This window comes from Heloderma suspectum, chromosome 2 (genome assembly GCF_057233095.1).
Source record: "Heloderma suspectum isolate Gila_16-S chromosome 2, 16-S_ref, whole genome shotgun sequence".
Classification (NCBI taxonomy): domain Eukaryota; kingdom Metazoa; phylum Chordata; class Lepidosauria; order Squamata; family Helodermatidae; genus Heloderma; species Heloderma suspectum.
Genome location: NC_139459.1, coordinates 330798274 through 330825105, shown reverse-complemented (window position 1 = coordinate 330825105; position 26832 = coordinate 330798274). Strand labels below are relative to the sequence as shown.

The 26832-nt window shown below is 43.4% G+C and overlaps 1 protein-coding gene across 1 annotated transcript; it reads left to right on the top strand.

The window, feature by feature from the left end:
- The first annotated feature begins 9557 nt into the window (after positions 1–9557).
- Positions 9558–17647, top strand: SNTN (sentan, cilia apical structure protein). The gene is made up of 4 exons (XM_084832509.1): positions 9558–9670; positions 11839–11873; positions 15615–15754; positions 17489–17647. Exons 1-4 carry the CDS (start codon positions 9558–9560, stop codon positions 17645–17647), a joined length of 447 nt encoding a protein of 148 aa, XP_084688635.1.
- Positions 17648–26832: the final 9185 nt, after the last annotated feature.

The following is a 26832-nucleotide window of genomic DNA, read 5'->3' as shown; positions in this document are numbered from 1 at the left end:
CAGGCAGGACTGCTTCCTCCTTCTCCTGAGATCCAGTAATCCTGGAGGGAATTACATGTGTTCATTAAGAGGGTGATGTTTGCCACAGGTCAACCAAATCTTTTAATCCATGTGTCCTTAAGTTTCCTAACACTTCCCTACTTTAAACTCTCTTCTAGTCCTGAAAAATGACCTGGTCAAGGGTAGTATGATGGTTGTTCCCTTACGACCAAACTATGGCAAAAGGAGAAGGGGATGGCAGAGGATGAGATGGCTAGATAGCATCACCGATGCAATGAATATGAACCTGAGCACACTCTGGGAGAGAGCGGAGGACAGGAAGGCCTGGCGTGCCATGGTCCATGGGGCCACAAAGAGTCGGACATGACTGAACGACTGAACAACAACAACATTAAAAACAGAAGAACTGCTCTGTATCAGACCAAAGGCTGATCTAGTCCAGCATTCTGTTCACACAGTAGCCAACCAGATGCCTAAAGAAGCCCCAAAGCAGGAAATTAGTGCAAAAGCACCCACCCACTTATGTCCCCTAGCAACTGAACGTTTTACAGCTCTTCCTTTTTGATGTGTGACCAGAACTGTAAACTGGTCACAATTCTGGTTGCACCATAGATTTGCACCATAGATTTGTATGAAGGCATTATTATACTGGCAGGGTTTTTTTTGTTTTCACTTCCTTTCCTAATGATCCCAACAGGGAATTTGCCCTTTTCACAGCAGCCACACACTGGGTTGCCATTTTCATTAAGCTATCCTATCCACTACAATTCCAAGATCCCTCTCCTGATCAGTTTCCATCAGCTCAGAACCCATCAGCATATATGTGAAGTTAGGATACTTTTTGCCCCAATGTGCATCACTTTACACTTGCTTACACTAGACTGCATTTACCATTTTTAGTGCCTATTCCCCCAGGCCCCTTTTGGAGTTCTTTGCTGTCCCTGTTTAGCCACCTCACAGCTCGCCCCAAACTTCAGTGTAATAAACCTACACCAATTTTCCCTGAGGTATCTTGCAATTCAGAAATAGCTTTTTACTTTCAGCATGGTGATCTCTTTCTGAAATATGCCTGGAACTGAAGTGTTAAATGGTATGTCTCCCCTCCCCATACTCAGAGACAAATTATAATACCTCCTCAAAATGACATTTTATCTGCTTTGTCTTCAGAAACAGTGATTAGTATTTTAATCATTAGTGACCCACAGAGCTCAATTTAACTGTCAGATCTACACAAAGAGTGTTGTCAGTCGAAGAACGTAATGGATTCCTAGCAGTTTTACCACAATAAAACCATTCCTGGCTCTTGCTGTTCAGACCTACTGGCTAAACACAATTCTAACACCCTGCTTTGTCAAACCACTTACGTTTCTTAGCCGTTAAGGTGCCACAAGACTCTTTGTTAGTTAGGCTGCAACAGCTAACTCTCTGGAAAAAATGTAAGATATGTTGAAAATGGATTAATTTTATGGAGAAGAGTAGCACTTACACAATACACTCTTAACCTTATATGAGGTAAAATAACATTTATAATATGTAAAGTGCAATTTAGTACACATTAGTAAATGGAGCTTGCATTCTGTAATCAAGAAAAAAACATTTCTGCTCCTGAACTGGCCCCTCCCTCAACTGAAGTTTGAGGAGAATGCAAGCCTCTGTTATGAGGTAAACTTCATGATCCAGGTTTTGAGTGTTATGTACAAAAATGTCTATTTTTGTTGTTGTTGTTCAGTCGGTCAGTCGTGTCCGACTCTTCGTGACCCCATGGACCATAGCACGCCAGGCCTTCCTGTCCTGCGCTCTCTCCTGGAGCGTGCTCAAGTTCATATTCATTGCATCCGTGATGCTATCTAGCCATCTCATCCTCTGCCGTCCCCTTCTCCTTTTGCCTTCAGTCTTTCCCAGCATCAGGGTCTTTTCCAGGGAGTTTTCTCTTCGCATTAGGTGGCCAAAATATTGGAGCTTCAGCTTCATTATCTGTCCTTCCAATGAGCACTCAGGGTTGATTTCCTTTAGGATGGACTGATTTGACCTCCTTGCAGTCCAGGGGACTCGTAAGAGTCTTCTCCAGCACCACAGTTCGAAAGCATCAATTCTTCGGCGCTCAGCCTTCCTTATAGTCCAGCTCTCACAGCCATACATTACTACTGGGAAAATCATAGCTCTGATTAGACGGACCTTTGTCGGCAAGGTGATGTCTCTGCTTCTTACTATGCTGTCTAGGTTGGCCATAGCTTTCCTCCCAAGGAGCAAGCGTCTTTTAATTTCATGGCTACAGTCACCGTCTGCGGTGATCTTGGAGCCCAAGAAAGTAAAATCTGTCACTGCTTCCATTTCTTCCCCTTCTATATGCCAGGAAGTGATGGGGCCAGATGCCATGATCTTCGTTTTTTTGATGTTGAGTTTCAAACCAGCTTTTGCACTCTCCTCTTTCACCCTCAACAAGAGGCTCTTGAGATCCTCTTCACTTTCTGCCATTAGGGTGGTATCGTCTGCATATCGGAGGTTGTTGATAATTCTCCCAGCAATCTTAATTCCGACCTGTGATTCATCCAACCCGGCATTTCTCATGATGTACTCTGCATATAAGTTAAATAAGCAGGGTGACAATATGCAGCCTTGTCGTACTCCTTTCCCAATTTTGAACCAATCGGTTGTTCCATGTCTGGTTCTTACTGTTGCTTCTTGACCCTCGTACAGGTTTCTCAGAAGACAGGTAAGGTGGTCTGGTACTCCCATCACTTTAAGAATTTGCCACAGTTTGTTGTGATCCACACAATCAAAGGCTTTAGCGTAGTCAATGAAGCAGAAATAGACGTTTTTCTGGAATTCTCTTGCTTTCTCCATGATGCAGCGAATGTTGGCGATTTGATCTCTAGTTCCTCTGCCTCTTCTAAACCCAGCTTGTACTTCCGGTAGTTCTCGGTTTGCATACTGCTGAAGCCTAGCTTGTAGGATTTTGAGCATCACCTTGCTGGCATGTGAAATGAGCGCAATGGTGCGGTAGTTTGAACACTCTTTGGCGTTGCCCTTCTTTGGAATTGGAATGTAAACTGACCTTTTCCAGTCTTGTGGCCACTGTTGAGTGTTCCAGATTTGTTGGGATATTGAATGCAGCACTTTAACAGCATCATCTTTTAGGATTTTAAATAGCTCAGCTGGAATACTGTCATCTCCGCTAGCTTTGTTGTTACTAATGCTTCCTAAGGCCCACTTGACTTCACTCTCGAGGATGTCCGGCTCAAGTTCAGTGAGCGCACTATCATGGCTATCAGGGACATTCAGATCTTTCCTGTATAGTTCTTCTGTGTATTCTTGCCACCTCTTCTTAATCTCATCTGCTTCTGTTAGGTCCCTGCCTTCTTTGTCCTTTATCATGCCCGTCTTTGCACAAAACGTTCCCTTGAGATCTCCAATTTTCTTGAAGAGATCTCTAGTCTTTCCCATTCTGTTGTTTTCCTCGATTTCTTTGCATTGTTCATTTAAGAAGGCCTTCTTGTCTCTCCTTGCTATTCTCTGGAACTCTGCATTCAGTTGCATATATCTTCCCCTTTCTCCCTTGCTTTTCGCTTCCCTTCTTTCCTCAGCTACTTGTAAAGCCTCCTCAGACAGCCACTTGGCTTTCTTGCATTTCTTTTTCTTTGGGATGGATTTCGTTGCTGCCTCCTGAACAATATTACGGACCTCTGTCCATAGTTCCTCAGGCACTCTGTCTATCAGGTCTAATCCCTGAAATCTATTCCTCACCTCCACTGTATATTCATCAGGGATATGATTTAGGTCATACCTGAACGGTTTAGTGGTTTTCCCGACGTTCTTCAATTTAAGCCGAAATTTTGCAAGAAGCAGCTCATGATCTGAGCCACAGTCAGCTCCAGGTCTTGTTTTTACTGACTGTATGGAGGTTCTCCATCTTTGGCTGCAAAGGACATAATCAATCTGATTTTGATATTGACCATCTGGTGACGTCCATGTGTAGAGTCGCCTCTTGTGCTGTTGGAAAAGAGTGTTTGCTATGATCAGCATGTTCTCTTGGCAAAACTCTATTAGCTTTTGTCCTGCTTCATTTTGTACACCAAGGCCATGCCTGCCTGTTATCCCGGTGATTTCTTGACTTCCGACTTTAGCATTCCAATCCCCTATGATGAAGAGGACATCTTTTTTTGGTGTTAGTTCTAGAAGGTGTTGTAGGTCTTCATAGAACCGATCAACCTCAGCTTCTTCGGCATCAGTGGTTGGGGCATAGACTTGAATTACTGTGATGTTGAATGGTTTGCCTTGGATTCGTACTGAGATCATTCTATCATTTTTAAGATTGTACCCCAGTACTGCTTTTCCCACCCTTTTGTTGACTATGAGTGCTACTCCGTTTCTTCTAAGGGATTCTTGCCCACAATAGTAGATATGATGGCACTGAATTAAATTCGCCCATGCCTGTCCATTTTAGTTCGCTGATTCCCAAGATGTCGATGTTCAATCTTGCCATCTCCTGTTTGGCCACCTCCACCTTACCTTGATTCATTGATCTGACATTCCAGGTTCCTAAACAATACTGTTCTTTACAGCATCGGATTTTCTTTTCACCACCAGACACATCCACAGCTGAGTGTCCTTTCGGGTTTGGCCCAGCCGCTTCACTCTTTCTGGCGCTACTTGGAAATACCCTCTGCTCTTCCCCAGTAGCATATTGGACACCTTCCGACCTGAGGGGCTCATCTTCCGGCGTCATATCTTTTAGCCTTGTGATACGTTCCATGGGGTTTTCTTGGCAAGAATACTGGAGTGGGTTGCCATTTCCTTCTCCAGTGGACCACATTTTGTCAGAACTCTCTGCCATGACCTGTCCGTCTTGGGTGGCCCTGCACGGCATAGCTTATGGCTTCACTGAGTTACGCAAGCCCCTTCGCCACAACAAGGCAGTGATCCATGAAGGGGATCACTGCCTATTTTTGTACATAACACTAAATGTTTTAGTAGTCAGAGTACTGTGGACTACATGTATTCAAGTTTTTTTTCGTTGTATAGATTTATTTATAACAGCAGTGAGCAGCTTGTGGCCTTCCAGATATTTTGGCCTACAACTCCCATCAGCCGTAGCTAATGTGGCCAATGGTGAGGGATGATGGAAGCTGTAGGCCATAACATCTGGAGAGCCACACATTTCCCATTCCTGACTTATAAGATTCATATCCCACCTTTTAATATAAACTTCCTCAAGGAAGTTTACCACAGTCAATAAAATAAAAACAATAAAGCCACAAACAAGAACAAAACCAAAAGATTTGGGATGAAGGATTTTTTTTAAAAAAAATTCACATAGGGATATATTTCCTCCTCTCCATTTCTGGGAAGAAATGTACAGAAGTCTCCTTTTCAGACTTTTCTAGACATTAAGAAAGACCCAGTGGAGCTAAAAAGGTAAAAGAGTTTAGCAACTCTAACCAGTTCCACTTTAATACTTTTTTCTAGGGCTCCAAATACCTCAAGCTAGTCCTACAGCTGAAATAAAGTTTTTGCAGGGATGCAATGGCTGATATTTAAAGAGCTACTTTAGGTTATCCTTTATTTTACTCCATTTTAGTGTCTCATCTTTCAAGCCATTTTTGCTACGTCTTTCGAAAGGGTTTATAGTGCAATCCTATACATGTCAATTCAGAACTGAGTCCCAATGGGTTCAATGCAGCATAGATTGCTCCAAGGAAAGCAAGATTGCAGCCTTAAGCTTGCACTCAGGGAGAACTTTTTATTATTCCATGAACAGAAGACACACAAACTGTAGGAGGGTTCAGATGAACCTCCTCACATGTTAGAAGCAGGCATTATGGGGTTACGGGGCCATGCAGGTTAGCCCCCATCCCATGATGTACTAACTAGACACTCACCCTGCCAGCCATTCTTTCAGTGCCAGCAAGAAGCACTACACACACTGACTGGTGCGAAGGCAGGGTCCTTTCTCATGGTTACCGAACTTGTGATGGGCAGGGGACATTAGCAGGGGGCCAGGGCTAGCCCACAGATCCCCACATCCCCCTCCCATGTGTTTTTAACACATGAGGGGTTAATCTGAATCCCCTTCCTGTCATATCACAAACTGCTTGTGCAAATCCCCTCAGTTTCAAGAGTGAATTGCCATGCAACATTCAAGGCGCCACTGCTCAAATCAAAGCAGTTATTTGGATCCTAGCGAGTTATTCAAACATTGCCAGCAAGATGGCACGGGAGTGAGCAAGTTCCGGGGTCGAGGGCCAGTTAACTCCCTGGAACAGACTGGGAGGCACATGCACACACCTCCACCACCGAAATGGCTGCCATTGTGGAATATGCTGCCAAAAATCGGCTCCATGGCAACAGCAAGCCCCCCTTTCCCCTTTAAAACAAGGTGTGCCTTATTTTAAAGCAAAATTGAGCTCACCCAGGGCTTCTGGGGATGCGATTTAGCTTTAAACCCAGCTGTATGCTCCCCATGCACTTTGTTTTAAAGGAAAATGAGGCTTTCTTGCCACTACCACACCACCAAATTTTGGCAGCAAATGCAGCAATGTGGCAGGGGGCACAAAAAAGGCTAGGAGATGCATGTACGCAGCCCACAGATTGTGTGTTGGCCATCCCTGACTTGGCACTGTAACTCTGACCCACCTCTAAAGCATTCTGTGCCTCATTGCAGGGTTCCATCAGTTGATGGAAAAATCTGGACTATTACTCACACTTGATGTCAAGATTTTCTCTAGTTTTCAAGCTGGGAGCAGATAAATTTCTGTGTAATTTAAGTGTGTTAATTGAAGAGATAATGAGCATGGATTACATGTATTTTGGCAGTGGCACTGCAATTACAGGCTCTCTTTTATTCATAAGCCTTCCCTAAAGAAGGCACCAGAAATCTAAGAAAGCTTAAACATTTCCAGAAGGGATAGGGCAGAGGGGGCATGTTAAAGGAGGGGGAGGAATAAGGGATCATCTTTTCCTAGGCTTTAAAAAAGAATTAAAATCCAAGAAGAGTAAGGGTGGTGAACATTTATATTAACTTTAGCTTCAGTAATAATTTCACTTCCAATGAAAGGGGGAAACAATTTAATTCTTTTGGCCATCTGTTGCAATTTTCTTTGTGTGTCATCACGTTACATAGAGTGTCACTACAGATAGTTCTTTCACTGGGACTTATCGGTGCAAATATTAGAAATTTGAGGAACAGTGATATGTAATGATCTATAAGGATGTGTTAGCAGGAAAGTATTTGGAGGAGGCCAGCAGTGCAAAAGCACACTCCAGCGAGAGGTGTTGCCCATAGGAAAACAGCTGTTGAACACCAAAGTAACAATCAGAGGCAAACTGAAGCTGAGTAAGACAGGTATCTTAGACTGCTATCTTACAAAAGCTTGACAAAACTGAAAACACATTGGCAATTCTAGAAAAGCAGAAAAACATATTCAGCAGGTGTATTAACAGTTTTTATTAATGTAATTATTTGGCATACCACAGTTGGTTTCAGTGAACAGATCACAGCACCATAACCCAGATAAAGGAGACTCTGGCTGGACTCCCAAACTCAAATTTGAGAGACATCAACAACCTGGGGATGATTTGCATGTCCACATATATCCTGATGTGTTATAGACTCTGTCTGTGGTGTTTGATCTGTGATAGCTATTATATACATGCAAGTTGTTACTTGATGTTGCAGTCACCTGGGGGCTGTTTGGTTCTCTGTGTGAGAACTGCTGAGATACAACCCAATGCCTATACTTAGCATTATAAAGCAGCATTCAGACATTTGGGAGAAAGAAAGGAAAATAACTCATTTCAGCAGTGATAGAATTCCCCAAGGAAGAGCCTAGGGGCTCAAAATGCTGTCAGATGTTTAAAGATCAATTGTATTAAAGATATTTACAAGCACCTTTGGGGTGTGCCTTTTTGGGATTGTGGAATAAAGTTGCAGCCCTCTTTGTCTTTATTATTCTATAGGCCTAACATGACTATAATTTATATAATATACTTCAGAGTTAGTCCGATGAGCAAAAGTAGAGTCTTGTAGCATCTTTAAAGCAAACAAATTTATTATGGCACAAGCTTTTACGGACTATGATCCATTTCATAACTTTAAAGGACTTCTCCACCAAAATTGTTCAGCAGTTTCAAATCTCAGATAACAATTTCAAATATCACCAGTCTCACTGATAGATAACAAAATTCAAAGGAGATCTTCTAGTTCTTAAAACCAATTTGTGATATCATCTGCAAGTGATATTGGAAGCTCAGAATCCCAACTGGTTCAACAAAAATGCAGAACACGTCATATTAGAGCAGCAATATGAATTCTGAATGTCTGGGATTTCATTGTGTGATCTAGTACCTGCCACAGGGATGTGGTATCTATCCAGAGAATATCAACTTTGATTTTAAGAAAAAGAAAGGAAGTTTCTAGCCCTCATGATTGTGGAGGAAAGCTTGGGAATATTGTGTGATCAGCAACCGGTGAGTTAACAGGGGGAAACAAAATGCAGTGGCTGAATTTCACTACCCTGCACTATGAAATATCCATCTATCATGGCTGTTAGTCTCAGTCTTCTGTCCATAAAGGCCAGAATATTAAGCAAATTAAGTAAACTCATTTACTGCATTTACAAAGTTGCTTCTAGGTCTAAAATGAGGATATCATTTTTCTAGTTGTGCTCACTAAGACAAATATTTATTTGCTTTGTGTTACATGCTATTGTTAATCACTTCCATCTCACTTTAAAAGTGAAAATTTATTACCACAGCAACCCTATGAGGTTAAAGGCTATCAAATGAATTGTGGCATGGCATAAGCTTTCTTCAACTTACTCCTGACAAAATGGCTCTAGAGCAGAAAAGCTTCTACTATAATGTCAGTCGGTCTTTTAAGCTGCTGCAGCAGACAAACACAGCTACTCTTCTAGAATTTGTCGCTATAAGGCTATTATTATTGTTTCTATTCTTACAGCCAGCACTACAAGGTAAACTGGCTGCGTGTGGAGGTCGTTAGGGATACATGACATTGTGATCGCAGGGGCTCAGACATGCAGTCCAGTTTACTTCCTCCGAAGATGTTTTCAGATATGTCACTAAGGCTGCAATTATAAGTTTCACTGAGTTTAATGTGTTTAGGATTGCAGCCTAAAAATGCTTTATGGCTTTCCTAGGGCTGAAATCCAAATGTAATGTTTATATTGACTGGAATGTACTATTTTAAAAGTAATAATAAATGTCTTCCATGCCACCATCACATTTTCTGCCTCACCTTAGCATTCTCAAGTGCACACAAACCATGCAAGAAAGACGCAAAAGTACTTTTAGCATCATGTGTGGAAACACACAGAGTATTGTGTCTTACAAGCACTGCTGTTGATCTCTGGAATGTCTCTTCAGAGTGATTGATTTAACTACCAATTCAATGACCAGGGAGCGTTTCCATTACGAACAGACTTGGCTGGCAAGTCGGCTGTGCCGCCTTCACCTTTCACAGAACAAAGGTTTGCATTTGCCTGGGTGCAATCGCTTAAGTTGCTTAGAGATCATAAACAGTGGCCAGGCTGTCGTGAAACATGTGTGGCTGTGCATCCAGCACTGGGAACACACATTCATATTCTCTAAATCAACCAAGGGATGCTTCATCAACCAAAGCAACAAACATATCTTCAACAAAAATGCCCAAACAGTAAGTGATAATCTTGTTCTTTCCCTCTCAAATAACCTCCTATTCAGTACCCATTTTGGTTGATCTGCATAGTGTGCGTGTGTGTTTGCACCCGCATGAGAGAAAAAGACAGAGGTATCGCAGCTTGTAGTTTGGGCTGTAATGAGTTTCTAGCACTTTAGCCAAAGTAATCATAGTTTCTATTAAAATGTTAAAACCTGAGGGAGAATTGGAAAATCATATATATATATATATATATATATATATATATGAATGAATTATGTATTGTATTTTTCATATTTGTATCCCATACTTTCTTTTGATATCTGAGTTAGAGTTCATACTGGTCTGCCATCAAATACTGGTATGTTCCACACAGCCACTTTCACAATGGTCCACCAGACCATTCCCCCAATGTAATCTAAACCAAAGGGGTGATGAGAAGGCTTTAAAAAGGCCTGGCATCTATCATGGAGAGAGCTTAACTTCTACATGGGGAAGGCTGAAAGGGAGTAGGCACCAAGGAGGGGTGGATTTGGGTCTCTGTATTTTGGAGCTTCCCTCAAACTGTGGCTGTCTTGTCCAAGACACACCCCTCTCCCTCTTGCATCCTGCCCCCACTCTGGTATCCCCTAATCAAGCCTGCAACTGGACATTTTGTGGTGAGGGGGCCTAGGGGATGGGAAGTCATTTCAAAACATCTAGACCACAAATACAAGTAGACTAATGTGTTTAAAATCCTTTAATTGCATTCTTAGTAAATTATGTAGACTACTCATTATGTAGACTACTGCCTCCACAGCTTTCCTTATTTTTCCACACACGTGTTAGTAAAATGAAAGCTGAACATTCAGGGAGGGGCCCATGGAAGAGCCAGAACCCTCACCCCTGGGGCTATACCTCTGCCCCTGGCTTGGTCTTTAGAAAGGGGATAAACAGTGTCCTACTTAGGACACAATAATAACAAATTATTATTAATGATTTATCATTACAAAAATGAGCTGAGCCTCTTTCCGTGCTTGCACCTCTTCCCATGCTCCCTCCTCCCTCTCCTCTGGTGTAGCTGCAAGGAGGAGATTGGAAGCTTTGATTCCTATTTCAATTAACCACAGTTTAGTATTACATTCAAATACTAAACCAGGGCTACAGAACTGGGGGTCACATTTGATCTTCCAGGGGTCCCCAGATGGCTCCACCTCCTTTCCCTGGCCATGCCCCTTCCCTACAACCATTAATAATTTGGTGGTTTCCTGACTTTTGTGGAGTTTTCCCCCCCATTCTAAAAAGTTGAAATCCATCTCCTAAGGCTTAGTTACTGGCAATGAGTAACTAAGGTTAACGTTTGCTAAAAATATAATGGTACTTTGGTCCCATCCCTTTTGCCTTTGGTCCTGCCCACCACTGAAATGCAACCCCCAAGAACTTCTCCAAAATGGAATTTGGCCCTTGGGCTCAAAGAGGTTCAACACCCCTGCCATAAACTGGTTAATCTTAACTATGGTTGGTTGAAATAAGCCAGCTCCATGAAGTTGTTTTGTTTCAACTAACCCTGTGTAAGATTAACTACAGGTTGCCTGTGGGATGACAAAACACTAAGCTGTGATTCGTCTAAAGCAGAAGCAGAAGCTTCTGAAATCCTCCTCCCAGCCACATCAGGGGACGGGAGAGGAGGAGGAACTAGACTCATCTCATAACGATAAACCATTGTTTATTGTTATATCCAAACATCACCCATAGAATACTGCATAGGCAGTTGCCTTTGTGTAGAATTGTCCCTGAGTAACTGAATAACTTTTATAAACAGGCTCAGGAATCCAGAACTGTCCAAGATAAGTCATTTATGCCTTATCTGAAGCCATGAGTGTACACTGGCTAGGTATACATATGTACAGTTACAAGTTGTACAGACATTCTATTATTGCACATAGCAGAATCTGGTGATGTGAACCAGTCTTCTCCCTCTTTGAGAGCAACATTTATACAGGAGAGATTTATCACCCCAGTATTAAAAACCTTCCACCATGATTAACATCACATCCACGCTCCATGGCAGAAAAAGAGCAAAAATTAATTTCTAGCAAAATTAAACACCCAGATATACCAGTAATTGTGTATTTGGGTTCCTTGCAAGAGGAAAAAAGGCAGGATGTAAATGCAATCAATCAATAAATAATTTGTTTAATTTCCAGTATTCCGATATCAAAGCAGCTGGCTTCTATAAAAGGTAAGGTATCTACTCCATCTGTTTCCCATACACACCCATCTATTTTCCTGGTTAAAGAACAGCACCAAATGCAGTAACTCAAATGTCACCACCAGAGCACACATCATTGTCACTCCAAAGCCAAATATGTTGGCAGTTCTCATAAGAAGCTCTGTTACTTCCATTGGGACTCCTTCTCTTCTTCCAACTGGGACACAAGCTTTTTCAAACTGAGTGCTGCACCATGGCAACAAATCTGCAGCTTCCACTGGAGAGTAAGTTGTAGCACATAACACATGTGGGTTTGTGGCAGAAGTACAATAAAGTTATCAGGCCAAAGGGAAGCAAACAAAAGCAAAGGTTAGAGTCATGCAATATGTTGTTATTTGGGAATTAACCCACAGGAGTGATGAGTAGGGGATTCCCACAAAGCAAGAAGCCCAGAACAAGCAGGAGACTTGGGTGACAGGCTGCTCTGTTCTTCAGGCAATGTTACATTGCTTAGGCCCAGCCTACACCTGCAGCAGCAGGAGGTGGTAGAGTGGACCACACCACTTTAGTCTATAGGTGGCGGATTACATTGTTAATTACTGGTGTAAAGCCTGTGTTGCCATGGGCCCTAGAAGTATGAGAATGATCGGATGAAGATATGTTTGGCCATTTCCCTTGCAACTGGAATAACTGTCAGGGGGCATTTCCTTCCTTCCCTCCCTCTTCCTGTCTCAGATTTCCAAGTATGTCCTGCATCAGCTCCCCTTCAATGAGCACCCCAGTAATATGACCTCTTCCCACTACATTAAAGCAAGCCTCCCCCTGCCATAGCAAAGGAAGTCTTCCAACACACCTCCCTCCCTCCCGTTCACCCACATAATTGGCCTCCCTCCTTCCATTAAGAGCCTGCTCCCATTACATGAAAGCATAGACAGACCTACCCCTTCTCTGTTGCAGGAAAGGGGGTGTTCCAAGCCCCCACCCAAGAGGCCCCACCTTCCCCTGGGCCTGAAAAACAAAAGGTGAGATGGGGGGGAGAAGAAAAATGCTGCTTTTCTCTCACCTGCCCTAAGCCAGAGCCACCCAATCTCATGCCAGTCTTGTGCCCCACCTACTCCTGCCATGTTACCCCACCCACTACCCCTTTCTCTCATACACACGCATACACACACAAATACAGAAACCCCATCTGCACACAGGGAAGCAGGAGCCCCCCCCCCCTCACTCGCTGATTTACCCCGTTCAAAACAATATAATCCGGGGGGGAGGGTCTGACCGTTGCCCCTAGCAACCACCCCGAGGCCTAGCAGCACCTCATAAAGCCTTCCTGTGATGCAAAACAAAAACAAACCCAAACAGAAACAGAAACAGCAAAAAGGAAAGCAGGAGGATGCAGGCAAAGGAGGTCAAAAACACATGATGTCAGGCGCTGTTTGGCACGTTCTCTTTTAAAAGATTTTTTAACATCTCTTTAAGTTTCAGGCTGAAAACATGTGATGTCAGATCAGGCACTGTTTGGTGCAGAGCAAATAAACTGGCACTGAACTGTACAGCAATAGGAGACTGTTTGGCGCAGAGCAACCAAACATACTATTTTGCTATTAAACTTTTTCAAAGTTTCAAAATTTTCTGCATGCCTATACTACTCAAGTTTCAGGTTTTTTTTAAAAAAAGAACAAAATTGGTATGGTAGTTCTCTAGTAATAAGTGTTACACTAATGTATTCTTATATAGATTCTGCTATGTGAAAAACTCCATGCAAGTAGAAAAAATATGACAATGAGGAGATGGCTGGTCTAGCTACTTCCTCTCTGATGTGTTCATTTTTTTCTAACTTGCAGGGCCTTTAAAATAAAATTAGAAGAGCATTCAAAAGTGATAGTCCCCACCTCAGCTTCAAGTGGCACAATCCAGTCAGCCACCTCAGGATTCTACCATGTCTTTCTGCTGCATGTGTCAACTGAGAGCCAAACTAGACATAACCTTTAATGTGTTTTCACTAAGGTGCTTGCCTAACATTCCATCCCCATGTGACTGTTCTTTTCCATGTGAATTCCTCCTTCCATCCTAATCTGTAGTCAGATTTTCTTATGTATTCTTTTTTACATTTGACTGAGTATGTGTGTTCATTTGCTCAACCATTACCATAGAGTTCAAATTACAGGCCATCCATCCATCTATCCTTCCATGTTTCCCCTTCTCTCTGATATCCTGTTTACAAGCACAGCACAGCCCAGTGACAGATGAGGGATGACTTCCCCAATGGGAAATTAAGTTCTTATTAGAGCTCTTGCAATGGCAGCAACCCTAGTGTACTTCAATTTCCATCAGCCATTTATGTCAGTAAATAGCATACTGTTAGGCTCAAGGGATGATGTGAAGCCATCCAGGGCTTGGGAGGAACATACAGGACTTATGAAACATGATTGGACACTGAAGAAAAGCAACAGCACAGTACAACTACAAAAGAATGAAGCTGCAGGTGCAATACAAGGAATCACGCAATTGAGAAAGATAAAAGAGCATGTAATTGAAAATGAATTCAAGGTAACAACTAGTTTGGCCCTTAAGAACACCAGCACATGTGTACAATCTTTTCCTTTACACTTGGCCTTGCTCCTTTATAAAGAGCACAGGGGTAAGTGTTGTCAACCAACCAGTATTTTACAGGTCTGACCACTAAGGTCATCCTATTGGAACCAACTTTACCCCCACAAAATATTCTGATTGGATATTCAAGACAAACATAGTGTGGGGGGGACCCAATAGAGCTCATCAAAGTGACAAACAACAGCTAGAGAGTTTCCAAAGTTATGAGTCATGAAATGCCAGTAAACTCCAGATTCTATTAGGTTCCCCCTAATCTCCATCTTTGACCTGTCAGATCAGAGATTTGCACATGATCCATTAGAACAGGGATCCCCAGAATTTTGGGGTCAGCGGGCAATTTTGAAAAAGTGCCTTGGATGTTCTCACAAAATGGCTGCTATGGGAGGCAGGGATTGCCCATTCATAAAATGGCTGCCATGGTGGGTATGGCCATTCAAAAAAGGCTCATTTCCCAGAAGCCAACCTGGTGGGACTGAAAGAAAAGTAACCCAAGATCCTAAATACAAGGCAAAGGTGAGGTATGAGGTCTAAAACACAAAACCACTCTTTTTAGCTCATAAAGATGGTACTGGAAAGCGGCCCTTTGCTTTGCAGCATGCCAGCCTCCCAGTTTAGAAACAAGTGTTAATTTTTTCAAAAATCTTTAAAACACAAAATAAAAATGAGGGGCAGGGAGCCAGGTGGGCACGAAGAGGATGCATGAGTACATTGGGGACCCCAGCATAAGATTCTATGCTGACTTCACCCCTTACCTTCCAAATTCTTCTGGAATTCACCCTACCAACTCAGGTTCCTGAACTGCTCTGACTTCATCCCCTGGGCCCACCCAAAGGGCAACATTTATGGAATCAAAGGGTGGCAACTCTCTCAGGCTTCTCGTAGGCATGAATTAAAACCCTCTCTTACTGTGTAAACCTGTTCCAGCACTGAACACACTTCTTACTGTTCTGGGCACATTGCAACACATCAGGCCATTCACAGGATGCTAAGTGTCTCACCTCAAATCCTGCAACCTTCTCATCCCTAGCCCCTTCCCACCCACATGTAATGTCAAGTCCTTTCCTGCTGGAAGTCCAGAATGCTGTACTCTTGTGGACTCTGGCCTCTACTGCTTCTAGGAAACTGCTTTTGTTATCCTCCCACATTGCTTTTCCCCCTCAGCTCTAGGAAAAGGCACGGATCTAGAGAAAGCTGTTGCAACAGCAGCCTTGGTTTACAATAATGCTGCAGGCACTGATGGCAAACTCAGCAAATCCGAAGCTAAAAAGCTGCTCCAAAGTCAGTTTATGCATTTTATGCAGGTAAGAGGATTGAAGTGAGTTTGTCTTTAGGTCTCTTATTCTTGAAAAGGAACATTCTCTGAAGTTTCTTAGAACCTGAGAACTGAGAGGGGTCCAGTCTAAAACCTCCCTTTAAAAACCCCACGAATGGAAGATTCTACACAGGACACCATTTCCAAGGTGTGTGTGTAATATTCAGGGTAGGCACCTTGAATTAAAATAACCTAAGGGCAAGATATCTATGAACACGGTCTCCTTAATTAAAACTGAAGTTCTAGACTCCCCTTTCTCTCTCTTCCCTTAGGACAGGGGTGCAAAAAATGCACATGCCCCCCAAATCCCCAGCATCTGCTGCTGCCAAAAAAAAAAAGGAGGGGGAGAAGGAAAACAAAACCCACTCTAGAAACAGCTTCTGTGGTTCCTGCCTTGCTTGCTCCTAGAGTGTCACTGGAGCGTCCTAGGAAGCTGGGTTTGAGGGTTCCTGCCAGCTTCCTAGGATGCTCTGGGGATGATCTAGGAATGAAGCTCCTATGGCAGAAACTGTAAAGCCCATTTCAAGAGCATTTTCCCCTCTCTTTGTGGCAATTAGGCTAGGAAGGGAGGCTTCAACATCTTAATGCAACAGATGCTGTTGCTACAAGGCTAAGATCTGTTGCTGCCGAGGTGAATGTGTGTGCGCATGTATGCGTCTGTCCTCGGGGCCAAAGGGTTGTGTGTCCCTGCCTTAGGAGAAAGCCTGTTGGAGGCTTATACTATATGCAGCATTGCCACAGCTGTACATTGCCGAGTTCAATAAACCTGGTTTGTTACCAACACTTGGATGGAACTTGAATCCAGTAGTCAAGGGGTGGCAAGAGGGAGAGTCTCATTGAGGTTTAAAAACCCACTTGTGTATATGTATCAGGCTCAGACCTAGAACAATTCCCAGTCCAATTCAAACCGCTGATTATCCCCTTTGAAGCTGTAAATGGTTTGAGTCCAGAATGTTCAAAGGACCTTCTGCTTCCACTGAGATCTGCTGGGGAGATTCTGCTCCATATTCCAATGCTATTTGAAGTGCAGTTCTAGATATACAGGGCAGGGCTTCATTGCTGACTAGACCGCGGAACTCCTGTTTCTAGCCTTTTCCTTCCCAAACTTAGTAAAATAGTTAGACATGGCTTTAATTTGGTTTAATCTGTTCCCCCTAATTGGCTGCTTCTTTTTTTACGTTGTTCATGTGATTGTTTCTCATAATTGTCACTCAATAGCTGTGTTAGGACTATCATATCTAGACTTAATGAGCCAAAATATGAAAGATCCTGTTGCGCATGCATGCAGCCCCTTCACAGCATGAGCAAACAAACTAGGAACTCTCCAAATAATATAGCTCCCCATTTTATCTGAACCGAGAAACCATGGTTACCAGTTTTAGAACAAGCCAATATCCTAAACTATGGTTTGCTTTAAAATGTTCTGGCTTGTCCTGAAGCTGGTAACCATATTTCCCCAGTTCAGATGAAATGGGAAACTATGGTTAATTAGAGGCTTTTTGCTTTAATCGTGGCTGGTACAGAGGAGCAAAGGTGGCTGTGTGTGCAGGCAAAAGTCTCGCTCGTATTTCAGCTTATTAAGCAAAGTCAGAACCCATCCTTCACTGGGCCCCGAATTCTGCAGCCTTCCTAGGAAGCATGTTTTGTTGGTGTTTGGCTCTCATTAGCAGCGCTGATAGTGGTTTCCATATTTTGCCACAAAATGATTCACATTCCTTTGCAGGGCCAAGAAACAAAACCAAAATACCAGGAAATAATTTCTGCTCTTGACAAGAACAAGAATGACCGAATCGACTTTGAAGATTTCATGGTTCACCTGTTTAGTGTCACCCTGATGTCTGACCTCTGGCAAGAGATCCAAAATGTGAAAAAAACTAAATGATTAAGAATGTTGACGAGAACTGATACATTGCGGGGGGGGGGGGAGACACTAAAGGAAAACAATAACGTTTGGGAGGAAGCTTCAGAACTGAATTGGTATCCTTGGTAGAGTCATGAATTAGTGCATTATTATAAACTAGCAGGAGAAAAAGCTAGAATTAGGATCTGCCTTTGGGCTACAACTAAAGATCAGATGAGAAATTAAGGGCACAATTCTATCAACTGTGCCCTTGATGATCCTAAGGCCCTGAACATGGAGGCTTACGATCATCCTACACAGGGCGGAAGAAGCAGTGGAGGCCATCTTCACCTCCTCCTGCCCTGCATTTTTTGCTAGATACGCTTTTTTGCCTGTCTTGCGAAGGTTTTTCAGAGGAGGAGGGAGAGAGGCTGGCAAAAGCTCTGGATAGCTGGTATCCTGGCCTTTCTAGTCCCCCCCCAAAAAACCCACTTTCCCCCCTAACCAAGGTTGAGTTCTCAGCCTCGGAGGCTTGGGGGCAGGGGGAGATCTCCGATTCCCTTGACCTCAGAGCTCAGAATCTGAACTATCCTATGGCCCCTCAGATGCTGTCTAGGAGCCAAAGGATTGCTCCCTAACAGGCCAAAACTGTGCTTAATCTCAAGTAAGCATGCACTGGATTGCCTAAAACTGCAATCCTACGCACTTTCACCTGAGAGTAAGTACTGTTAAACTCAGTGGGACTTATGCATATTTTGAGTAAACATGCATAGGTTTGGGCTGGAAGAAATATATTGATTAGATTACATGATAATGGACTGAACAGTATGGCAAAAACCAGGTATCGCCCCAATGCAGACTTGCTCAATAAAAGTGTTGCATGAGACTAGTAACGTGGGAGTAGGGATGTACAAAAGTGACTTATCTTTTGTGGATTATGTTGATGGGGGGGGAAGCGTTCCATCCCTCCCCCTGGAATCCTCAACGGGGGGGAGGCGATCCATTCCTCCCCCCCGGAATCCTCGATGGCTGGCTGTGCTCCGCGGCAGCTCCGCAGAGCAGCAGGCCAGGCCCAGCCCAGCCCAGAGCCATCCGCAGCCGGATTTCCGGCCGCGGAGGGCTCTGGGGTGGGGGGAACCGTGTACGCAAATGGCGGCGGCTACGGCCGCCACCATTTGCGTTCCTTATTTTTGGCCATCTGAATCTACATAAATATTTACGTAGACTATGACGGCGAAAATAAAGGGGAATGCAAATAACGTAGCGGGCGCTATTTGCGTCCCTTTTTGATTCACCGTTTTAGCCTACGTAAATCTTTAAGTAGGCTAAAATGGCGAATCAAAAAGGGACACAAATAGCACCCGCTACGCTATTTGCATTCCACTTTATTTTCGCCGTCATAGTCTACGTAAATATTTACTTAGACTAAGATGGCCAAAAAGAAGGAACGCAAATGGCGGCAGCCGTAGCCGCCACCATTTGCATACGCGGGTTTTTTTTTTTTTAAACCCACCCAGCCATGATAGGCTACGTAAAGATTTACGTAGCCTATCACGTCGTGTGTTTTTTTTTAAACCTAGCCATGATAGTCTACGTAAATCTTTACGTAGCCTATCACGTTTTTTTTTTTTTAACAAGATTGGAAATGGCGGCGGCAGCAGCCAGTCAGAAGATCAGCCGCCACCGCCGCCACCCGGAAGATCCACCCCAGGTAAGTCTCGTCCTGGGGGGGATCTGCTGGGGGGCGGGGGGGGTTGCAGGCCATTCCGCCACGGAGTTCAGGGGGCCGAATGCACTGGTATTCGGCCTCACCGAGATCCGTGGTGGAATTCTCTGCCATCCCTACTTGGGAGGGAAAGCTGTGTGTGTGTCAGCACCAGGGACCTTATGGAAATACCAGGAGACAGGTGGGATGGAAATGTACACATACATACAATGTGGGGCAGTGAGGAAGTCATTAGATCAGAAGTGGGCAACTTCCAGAGGTTGGGGGGCTGCATTTCCCCCACCAGGGACCACACCCATCTCTCTGCCATTGCCACACTACTAAATTTGCAACTGAAATTGCAGATAGTGGTGGGCTATTTCTCCAACCCTGCTGGGCGGTGCAGGGAGCAGGGCCGCCCAAAATGCCAGCGAGCCGCATGCGGTCCACAGGCTGTGTTGCCTACCCCTGCATTAAATGATTCCTTTCCAGATAGACATGATTATCCTGTCCTCACTAAATTGCACCTGCAGTGTAATGTAGCTTAGGTTACCTGCATATAGTGCCTTCATTACACATTGCCTTGTACACACAGAAGGGAGAAGTGTGCGTGCGCACAGCCACTCCTCCGTCACAGGAACAAGAACTCCAGCTGCGTGTGTGTACGAACCAGCCTTGAGAAAGGACTGGTTTCATAATACTGAAGTAAAATAGCTCAGTCTCCTTGGTATATACACTGAATATGTTACGACATGGCAAAATATGGTACCTACAGTTAATATCAAGGGTTTGGTTTGCTGCAATTAAATATTGTCTTATTAGGCTGAATGGAGTGATTATTCATAACTCATTTGATTTGACCACTTCCAATATCAGATAGATATTGTTTTTAATCTTTCAAAACATATGTATACTCCATAATAAAGAACAAAGAAACTAATTATTATAATAGTAATAATAAAGAAAAAGATGGTTAAAAATCACAAGATGAGAAAATAAAGAACACTGAAAAGTGCTGAATTTGCTTATTGTTTCACATGGTGCACTTTCAGTCATCCTGAAACTGGCCCATCTTGGCTAGTTAAAGACCTGCTATGAACCAATTTTGTGACAGCTGGGATCTCTCCTTTCACGTGTCCTGAAAATTGGTACAGACTAAGCTATTCTGTGCTGAGCAAGAGGTAGTGGGAAACATTCATTAAGACCTGTACATTATTTATTCAAATGTCAGGATTTAGGGTTGACGGCTCCAAAGCGGCCCCAAACTACCTTTTAAGGCTGTATTCCAATGTACATTTACTTGGAGGTAAACCCACTAATCACAGTGAGATTGCTGAATAAAAATAAACGGGTTGTGCTGTGAAGCTGCATCCTAATAGGAACTAATAGTAAAGTCCGATACGTGTTTACTTGGAAATAAATTCCATTCTGTCCAATGGGCCTAGTAAGCGCATTTAGAATTGCAGACTAAATCTCATTAGGCAGAATCCAATACCACTACTGTACTTTCACTAATTCCGCTATGACAGCAGGACCCACTGCTAATGCAATGGGGACTTAGCATGGCCCAAAGGTGATGGGATTATTTAGTAACAATGCCTCCTGTTAGAAAGGCAATTAGCAGAGAAAAAACAAAAGGCAAAACAGAATGAGCGTTTACCAGTCTCGCATCCACACAGGCTATCTTAATAAAAGAAGAGCACACTCTTCTTCAGTGAAGAAAAGGTAAAATAGTTCACTCGCAATATTATTGCAAATAAAATGCAGATACAGTGTCGAAAAAGAGTTTGTTCAGTCCACTTTGTGTTCCATTACACAGGAAGGAGAGAGAGCGTAAACACATCTGCTCCCAGCAACGGAGGAGGTTGGGGCGGGGAGCAAAAAGGAAAAAATCACAGGAAACCACACTGTAGGCTATAGAGATCCTAAGGCTATCTATGGTCAAAATTCCCATGTATTAATTAACGGCAAGACTGCCTCCTTCCAGTAACTTACAGAGGAGGTCGCAATATTCCCAACAACAGGAACTCCAGAAATGAGCAGAAACACTCCTTCCCAGATTGGGACACTGGTAGCTCACATTGGCTGAATGAACACAGGATTAACACAATAGGCATTCCTCTGAGTAAACATGTCTAGGTGTGGGGTGATTAGGCTTCTTCTGCCCTACTGAGAAGCTGCAATGATCGGAGGATTTGTCCCTCCTCTTCTGATAATGAATAAGGCCAGTCATAAACATTAAAGACAGGGGATGGAAACAGGCATCCCGATTGGTGCAGTCTGGTCCCCCAGCAAGGAAGCAAAAGGAAGGGGAAAAGCTCAGAACACTTAAAGATTTGACAGTGTGGAACTAGGAAGGAGGCAGCAACTCTATACCCTTGTCAACTTCAGTTTGTTAAGAATTCTGGCACCACAAGCTCTGTTTCTGAGCATATGCAAAGTTCTTTTACTCCCCCAAATAATTAGGTTTTCTTTGGAAAAGAATCTAAGGGCAAAATAGCTATGAGAATGAGAATGTGTCATTGGAATGTCTTTCCAGTGTGAAGAGAAGACTCCAGGAATACTCTGCTGTGCTGTGGAATCTAGCAATTTTCACCTAGTCGGGCTACTGAATATGCTTGGGGCAACCCTGTGGACATTAAACTGCCTAAAATGGAGCTCAGGACAAGATGTCAGGAAGTCATTCAATTGAGGTTTGGGCTCTGCTCTAGTTAATCTGCATGGCCATGGTTGTGTGGTATAGTGGTTAGAGTCTTGGAACGGGAGAGACCTGAGTTCAAATGCTCACTCAGCTATGAAGCTCACAGGGTGACAGTGGGCCAGTTGTTATCTTACAACCTAGACTATCTTACAGGGTTGTTGCGAGGATGAACTAAGTGGGAAGGAGAGCCATATCTGGTGCCTTGAGCTCCTTGAAGAAGGAGTGGGACATAAATGAAGTAAAGTAAAAATGGCTTAGAATGCAATTATTATTATTAGCGTTGTTATCATTATTTAAAAGATTTATATGCCACTAAACATATTTAAAAATATCTTTAAGCGGTTCAGAATAAAATACCAAGTACAACAAAATACATTATAGTATACATTAAAATGCAATTAAAATACATACGAATTGCTGAAACATTTATAAAAACATTAACGAAAACATTAAAATCAATACCAACACAACACCATAATTACAAACATACTGAGCAGCACATTCACTCAAGGAAGGCCTGCGTCAAGAAATGGGTCTTTAATTGACGTCCAGCACGTGATACAGCTGGTGCCTCCTGAATGCACGAGGTATGTAGGCAGTGGTGGCAGATGGCTGCTGTGTCTGGAGGGGCAGATGGGCCACCAGAAGCAGAGCCAAGGGGTCGTGTAATAATTCCCCACCCACTCCCAGGCTGTTATGCAATATTAAAGTCACCAAGTGACTTTAAGCTCTGCTGCTTAAATAAAACAGAATAGGCCACACACAGAGAGAGAAGACATCCAGTCTTCTACTGCTTCCGCCACTACTGCCTCCTCCCCGCTCCCCGTCGGCTTGAAGGGGAGACACTGTGACACAGCAATGGGAGGAGGTGAGAACTGAGCTGTGGCAGCTGGGCACCTTTCCTGGAGCTCTTATGACTCATCCCTTCGGGAAGGATCAGGGTGAGATCCAATTGGCTCCCTGACCTAGAAAGGCTGTGCTTCATGTTTTCTTTTTAAAATCGTTCCCAGTTTGGGAGGACCACGGCTGAATCTACACATAGCAGTTATACCGTTATCATAACTATTGGTGCACATGACACCAATGGGCACCAATAGTTATGATAACGGTGTGATAAAGGTATGATAACAGTATAACTGCTATGTGTAGATTCAGCCCACATCCTCCAGGAAGGGAAGCATTCTCTCTGTCTTGCTGGGGGGGGGGGAGGGGGGAGGTTTGCACAAACACATGCACAGTTAGCAGGCTGATGCTGCCAGTTCCTTCCTGCCCACAGCACAACAGCAGCCACTGCCACTGCAGCCAGCAGGATGGGAAAAGCCAGCACAGGACAGGTTTTCATTTTAAAAAAAAATGGGGGGAGCACTACTGCATGTAGGCTCACCAAAGAGCACCCTGCTTTACACCTGAATATTCATCTACACCAAAAAAAAAAAAAAAAAAGCTTTAGCAAGCAAAGATTCAAGGTTAATTCTTTGGGAGAAGTGTGCCACCATGATGAACACCACTACTCTGCTATATTTGCATGATAATTTGGCCTGCCCAGTTTATATCAAGAAAATAATGTTTTCTCTTTAAAAGCTCAAAGGCCCTGAGAGAGAATTCAGCTGATGTGTTTCCCAGCCCACTGTTCTTCCTGTCCCCCTGCCAGGTTCCTTTCCTGCCTGTTATGGGAGGAAATAAGGGGTGCTTCCAAACTAGGCTTTATTGGGTAATTGCCTTGCCTCATTCATGGAATGCTATGTGGGTTCCAGGCACTATTGTCTTCCATTTGTAACCCTCCCGTATTTTCTTCCACCACTTCTTCCATCTTTTTCCTTACTAACAGGGAAAAAATTGTTAAGGAGGAAAATGTGAAATAGTTGCACATTGCCTTTTGATTGGTAGCCCTCTGTCTGGAAGCATCTTAGGTCCTATTTGCTACAGCAGATGAGGCAGAGGGGGTCATCAAAGGGACTGAAAGACCAATGGGGCAAGAGTTGCAGCAGCCGCATCTTCGTTCAGTGTGTCGGTGTTTTTAAAGGGAAGGGTGTAATAATCCCTGGCAACGGTACCCAGCTTGGATGGTGATGAAAGTGGGGGACACATTGCAAGCAAGGCTTTGGGAGAACTGAAGTGTAGACAGCAAGCTTGTGTAAAAATAAACAATACACTTCAGCAAACCCCTATCCTCTGTGTTAAAATTGTTTTTTAAACCCCCTATTTTAAAAAAGACAGAAGTTTCTAACTATTTAGTTGGAAGGAAAATGCCCTACAAAGGCTATTAAGGTATCAATGCTACTACAAACGTTCCTACCCCTTCATTTTCTCCCCCTTGCCTAGGAAGAGGAGGCGGATGGGTGGTCCTAGAGCCTTGGCATGCACTTATTTTCTTTAAGCAGGAAGAAAGAGAAATGGGGGGAAATTAGCCCATTCACTGGTGACCTTTGATGCTAATGAAGGAGTAAAATATATGGGCTTAAGGGACAGATTTAGCTCACTGACATGAGAGTTATTGTGCTGTGGCAACCTGCAGTTCTCATCTGTTCATAGCATCAGCAACCTACTGGTCTACCCTTCCCAGAAGAATAAGCTTTTGATTGATTGCATTTTTATCCCACTCTTCTTCCAAGAAACTCAGGGTAATGTACACCACCATCACCTTTTTCTTTATCGGCACAACAACTCTGTGAGGTAAGTTAGGTTGAGAGAGGGTGACTGGGATAAGATTTCCAATTGAATTTCAAGGCTAAGTGGAGATTTGAACCTGGGTGTTACCCAACCTTGCACCCCCAGATGTTGTTGGACTATAACTATCATCTTCCCTGACTATTGACCCTGTTGGCTGGGGATGATGGAGGTCGTAGTCTTTCTGCATTACTGACAGGGTTAAGACATGTCTTTTTCATTTAGCTTTTAAAAAATGTTGTGGTTTTTAAGGTTGTTTTTAACTTTTAACTATGTTTTTAGTTGTTTGTGATTTGTGTTTTCTGAATTTTTTGTAAACCACCTTGAATGGTTTTTCCAGAAAGGCTGTATTGGCAGGTTTTAAATACATTTAAATAAATAAATATTGCAACTACATCTGGGGACCTAAGGTTGGGAACCACTGCTAACCACTACACCCCACTGTCTTTCCAGGCTGGATTACAGTAATATAGCAGGAGTTCCCACATGAGCCTTCCCAAAGCAAAGATGCAACTGTTCAGTCCTCCCCAAATGAAACTAGTGGCTACAATCCATGAGCAGATTTAATTCTTCTGTACCAAAAAGGTTTAGCTAGCTACACCTCCTGAAATCCTGTCTTCTACACAACTATTGAAGGTGCAGGAGGCCCATCTTCTTTTGCATCTGGCCACCCTAATCTTGACTTGCCAGTCTAAAACCAATGGCTTATAGCAATTACCCAAACACCCTGAGAGAAAACAGTGGAAAAACTGAAGAGCGGAGGGCGCACAGAACAATCTCCCCTAGACTATAAGACATTTCTATCTTCAATGCTATTCAAAGGGTAGAGTGATAATTCCAGTTACATTTATGATGTTCTATAACATTGGGAGTTAAGCCTTCCTGTCTTACCAGGAATATTCCAGGAAACTGTGCCAAATGATGACACATCTTGCTCTAGAAATTGGGCAGTAACAATACGGAAGAGTGCTCCTGAACATCAGTGTAGAGTGTGCTCCTCTACACTGATGGTATTAGGAAAGAGGGCTTCTAGATCAAGGACCAAGGAATTTATGCAAGCTTCAACCCTTGCAGCTCTGTTGTTAAAAAATTAACTGCTTCCTAGTAGTTAGAAGTAGGATTTGAAGGTGAATCAGTTCAATCAAAGGTATAGTCTCAATTCACTATGATTCTTCTTTGTGAGAACAGCATGGCTACTCACAACCTAATCACCTGTATTCTATGAGCTTTGGGTATGTTGGTCTCTATAGCTGTGTGTGTGGGCAGTGGAGATTTCTGCCTTGAGCAAGAGCAAGTCCAGGCCTGTGCTTTACTTCAAAATGTGCGTGGTTGCTTTTGTTTGTTTTTTGCTTTCAACAAAGTTGAAGGAATTCTCAGAAAGCACATGACAAGGAGCAGAGGAAGCTGGCCACCTGCCATCCTCACACTCACTAAATCAATAGCAAACAAGTGTCAAGGTAAATGATCCTCACTGCAAAACTTTGCCTTACTGTACATATTTGCAGTACAACTTCTTCACGTAATTACCAAAGAATGTCACAGAACTTGTATAGAACAAACTGTCTGTAAAGAAATAGCAGTCAGTCCAAGATCAGGCACCCTTCATGGATCACTGCCTTGTTGTGGCGAAGGGGCTTGCGTAACTCGGTGAAGCCATAAGCTATGCCTTGCAGGGCCACCCAAGACAGACAGGTCATGGCGGAGAGTTCTGACAAAATGTGGTCCACTGGAGAAGGAAATGGCAACCCACTCCAGTATTCCTGCCAAGAAAACCCCATGGACCGTATCACAAGGCTAAAAGATATGACGCCGGAAGATGAGCCCCTCAAGTCAGAAGGTGTCCAATATACTACTGGGGAAGAGCAGAGGGAATTTCCAAGTAGCGCCAGAAAGAGTGAAGCGGCTGGGCCAAAGCCGAAAGGACACTCAGCTGTGGATGTGTCTGATGGTGAAAAGAAAGTCCGATGCTGTAAAGAACAATATTGTTTAGGAACCTGGAATGTCAGATCAATGAATCAAGGTAAGCTGGAGGTGGTCAAACATGAGATGGCAAGATTGAACATCGACATCTTGGGAATCAGCGAACTAAAATGGACAAGCATGGGCGAATTTAATTCAGGTGACCATCATATCTACTACTATGGGCAAGAATCC